At 49.5% G+C, this 3758-nt stretch overlaps 1 protein-coding gene across 1 annotated transcript; it reads right to left on the bottom strand.

Annotated features, from left to right (window-relative positions):
- Positions 1 to 2253: 2253 nt before the first annotated feature.
- LOC136464461 (uncharacterized) lies at positions 2254 to 3758 on the bottom strand. The gene has a single exon (XM_066463409.1). It carries the CDS (start codon positions 3641 to 3643, stop codon positions 2459 to 2461), a length of 1185 nt encoding a protein of 394 aa, XP_066319506.1. The 5' UTR covers positions 3644 to 3758; the 3' UTR covers positions 2254 to 2458.

The raw sequence follows: 3758 nt of genomic DNA, 5'->3' as shown, positions 1-3758 counted from the left end.
TTTGTTGCTTTGTTTGTCATGGTATTGGTAATTCTTAAGTGAATGCTAGAACTCATCAGACTCCATTGCCCTGTCCAGGTCGTATCTAGTTTCATTTGGTTGGTCAACGGTTTTATGCATATATGAAATATGAAATTATGAATTGGGCAAGCCTGGCTTAGTGTTTGGTGTACCGTGTTACTTTGCAAATCAGAAATTATATGTACAGGTGAGAAGGCATCGGGTAGTTATAACCTACTGATTACTGCCCCACATGTACATTTCAACTAAAACTCCGTGCTCACGTTATGGAGTATGTATTACTAACAACAACAAAGCCGCTCACTTGATCAACTAATTTTCACTTTGCTGGCGCAAACACGGAAACCACACACACATTATAAAAACAAACAAACAAACAAACAAACTTGACCTGCTGGGGGTATGGTATGACCTCCCTAGGGCATTGTCATTAAGGTAGAAAATCTCAATCTTGCAGGCTGAGAAAATCCTTGAATCCTGACTTTGTCGATGAGAGGATTTTCTTTAACCAGCTTAAATTTGCTCTCACGGGAAGTTAAAAAAAACTGAATGTGCTACTAAAGCACTTTTGTGCAAACACGGAAACTAGAAGGGGCTGTCTACTTTGTACTCGAGTGATTTGGAACCTGGTGGCGCTCGAGTGAGAGATGCCTGAAAAACACTCGATTAACTGAAAAAGTGGTCAGACGGCAGAATCGAGTGATTCAGTGGCACCAAACACTCGATTCTCATACCGCAGGTTCGGATCAAATGATCAAAATTAGTACAAACGATAGAACATATAGGCCCCGTTGGCTTCACTGAAACAACAAGCCGAAACACTGTTCCGGCCGATTTGTTGTGAAAGAAAAATACTATTTCGACTAAAAAAATAAGTTGAAAAATACGGATTATAAGAGAAACAAACAAGCCATAAAATAAGAAAAATATCTAGATTATTTCTATAAAAGTCAAATTGAAAGATTTAAAAAAAATCAAATAAAACAAAAAAATTAGTCAGATTGTTTCTATGAAAACCAAATTAAAAATTTTTAAAGGAGAATCAAATAAAACATACAGAAAATAAAAAAGCAAAAAAAATAATTAAATAGTTGGTCGAGTAATTTTGACCATTCTTATATTTAAGGACAGTCAATTTACAGTAATTAAACATAAAAGTTACAACTAAATAGAAATAGTAAAATATGATCATTAAGATCCAAATAACTTTGCGACTCTGCATGCTTGGGTCCATGCAGCGAGGTGATTGACGGCGACAGCAGGTCCCTAGTCTCTGGTCTAGTAGTCTAGTACCACACCACATCGCCATGCATCCTGCCGCACGGCACCTGCACCTGGTCGGCTTGTGCATCCTGCCGCACGTGTCGCTAGCTTATTCAGAACTATTGTTTTTACACAGTATCTGTCACATCTAATCTTGCATCACATGAAGTACTAAATATAGACAAAAAAAAAAAAAAACTAATTGCACAGTTAGGTGAGAAATCACGAGACGAAACTTTTGAACCTAATTAGTCTATAATTAGACACTAATTGCCAAATATAAACGAAAATACTATAATAGCCAAAATCCAAAAATTTTTGGATCTAAACGGAGCCTCAAGATTTCAGCATCAGCGAACCGCGTGACTTTCTCAGTACGCACGGCGGCACCTGCATGCACCCACCGAGAGGCGTGCGCCTCCACGGGCCGCACGAACCAGGCACGGGACACGACCACCCTGGCCCACGACCGCTTGGAAGCCTTCAACAGTATCATCGCGTGTGTTGAGAGTGCAAGATCCGACGGCTATTAAATCGAGTGAGGCGAGCCAAAAAATCACCCGAGTGACATGCAGATTTACCGAACCAGAGACCCTCCAAAGGAAGTCGGTGTGAGGTTGAAAGCCTGAACCTGGCTACGCATCATCTCCATTTTGCAGTTAACAGTCGTTGACAGAATCTGCTTATCTGCAAGTTGTAGTAAGAAGCCGGCTTTGCTGTCAGTGTACTATTAGTAGTAGTGAACACCGCAATGTGTACTCCTAATTTTGGGCTCATACGAAGAATATCAACCAGTCCGTTCTTCGTTGGGAATTGGGATATCAAGAACTAATCAAAACCACATTGCACTATTAAATCTTCCCAGTGAGTAAAGTTTGATGCAATCAGATCAATATGGCGTAGCTGAAAAATAAAATTATGGCGCAGACAATTATATAGAAAAATGGCAGTTGTACCACACGTTCACAATAGAAGCACCAGTGTTCAAAAGTTGTTTGTCAGTTTACACAGTTCTTCAGTTTCATGCTTTTATCTAATCTTGTATTAAAGGCATCTAATCCTTTTATCAAAACTGAACTCTACACCGGAGTTGCATATCAGCAGATGCCTTGCTATCTACAGGGATCATCAGCTCTCCGTTTGTCCAGTATCTCACTGATTGATACACTATCCGCTACTGTTCTTCCTTCTCGATAACGGCGGCCTCGTAGATCTTGGCCAAGTTTGGGACTTTGACAAGAAACGGCCTGATGAACTTGGCCACGAAATCCTCCTCCGTGATGGCCGCAATGTTGTTGAAGTCCCTGCCGCGCCACAGCCGCCGCGCCTGCAGCACCCTCATCACCTGGAACCGCGGCACGAGCCGCCCCTCCAGGTCGTACCTCAGCAGCGCCGGGAAGCTGGCGACGCGCTCCGCGTCCATCCCGACCTCCGTGGTCAGGAACTCCCAGTTCCTCCGGATCCGCTCAGCGGAGACCGTCAGCAGCGTCGGCATCTTCGCAGCCGCCGTCTTCACCTGCGCCTCCGTCCACCCGAGCTCGTCCCTGAAGAATGCGGCCTTCCAGGCCAGCCGCTCCGGAGTGGCGCTGAATGCCGCGATGATCGCGTCCTTGAACGCCCGCGTCTTGCGCGGCACGCCGAACTCGTCGGCGCGGGCCAGAACGGTATCGACCTCGTCCGGGCTCGCGACAAGCAGCTTGGAGCAGTAGGATATGGCGAACCAGCCGACGTCGCCATCCGTGAGGGTGCCTTCCTCTTGGAGCAGCGCGATGGTGGACTTGACCGTCCGGAGGTCGGCGGTGAGGAGGCCCGGGTTGCCCTTGAGCGCGGCGACTAGCTTGTCGACGCGACCACGCAGATACGGGAGCCAGAACTGGACACTGGGGACGAGCGCGCGTGAGCGGAACGCGGCCGCGCCGCAGCGCACGACGATAAGGCCCATCTGGTACGTGGTGAACCCGAGCGCGCGGAGCTCGTCCGCGCGCGGCGCGAGCGTCCTTGGCACGCTGCAGGTGAGTATCGTCGGGTCGCGGGCCACTGCGACGGCAATGAGCGGCGGGGAGAGCTCGAGCGCGTCGGCGAGGAAGGCGAGCACGGTGTCGGGCTTCGAGGAAGACCTGATGGCGGAGAGCTCCGGCGCCACTCGCGCGGCCACGTTGGGGTAGAGGTTGCACCTGTTCACGAGGTAGTCTTCGACGGAGAAGGACGAGGGGGCGGTGGCGTCGGCGGACGCGGCGGTGGAAGCCGAGGTGGGGGCGTTGCTGGTGCAGGGGAGGGGGCGGAAACGGGATGGGGACGGCGAGGGGGAGTATGGCAGCGCCGGCGAGGGGAGGACTGGACGCCCCGGGAGGAGGAGCATCGCGGCGACGCCGGCGTGACGCTACCGCGTCGAGATGAGCCCGGGCAGGGGGCTACGGGAATCGGATAGGTGGTGCCTGTGGCTGACAGGTGCGGCGCGGAGATTACCTGCGACG

Source organism: Miscanthus floridulus, chromosome 7 (genome assembly GCF_019320115.1).
Source record: "Miscanthus floridulus cultivar M001 chromosome 7, ASM1932011v1, whole genome shotgun sequence".
Lineage (NCBI taxonomy): Eukaryota > Viridiplantae > Streptophyta > Magnoliopsida > Poales > Poaceae > Miscanthus > Miscanthus floridulus.
The sequence above is the reverse complement of the archived record's forward strand: the minus strand, read 5'-3'. Positions and strand labels throughout refer to the sequence as shown.

What these genes read in the sequence shown, in the direction of transcription:
- LOC136464461 (XM_066463409.1), bottom strand. Translation starts at nt 3,643, where the DNA reads ATGCTCCTCCTCCCGGGGCGTCCAGTCCTCCCCTCGCCGGCGCTGCCA.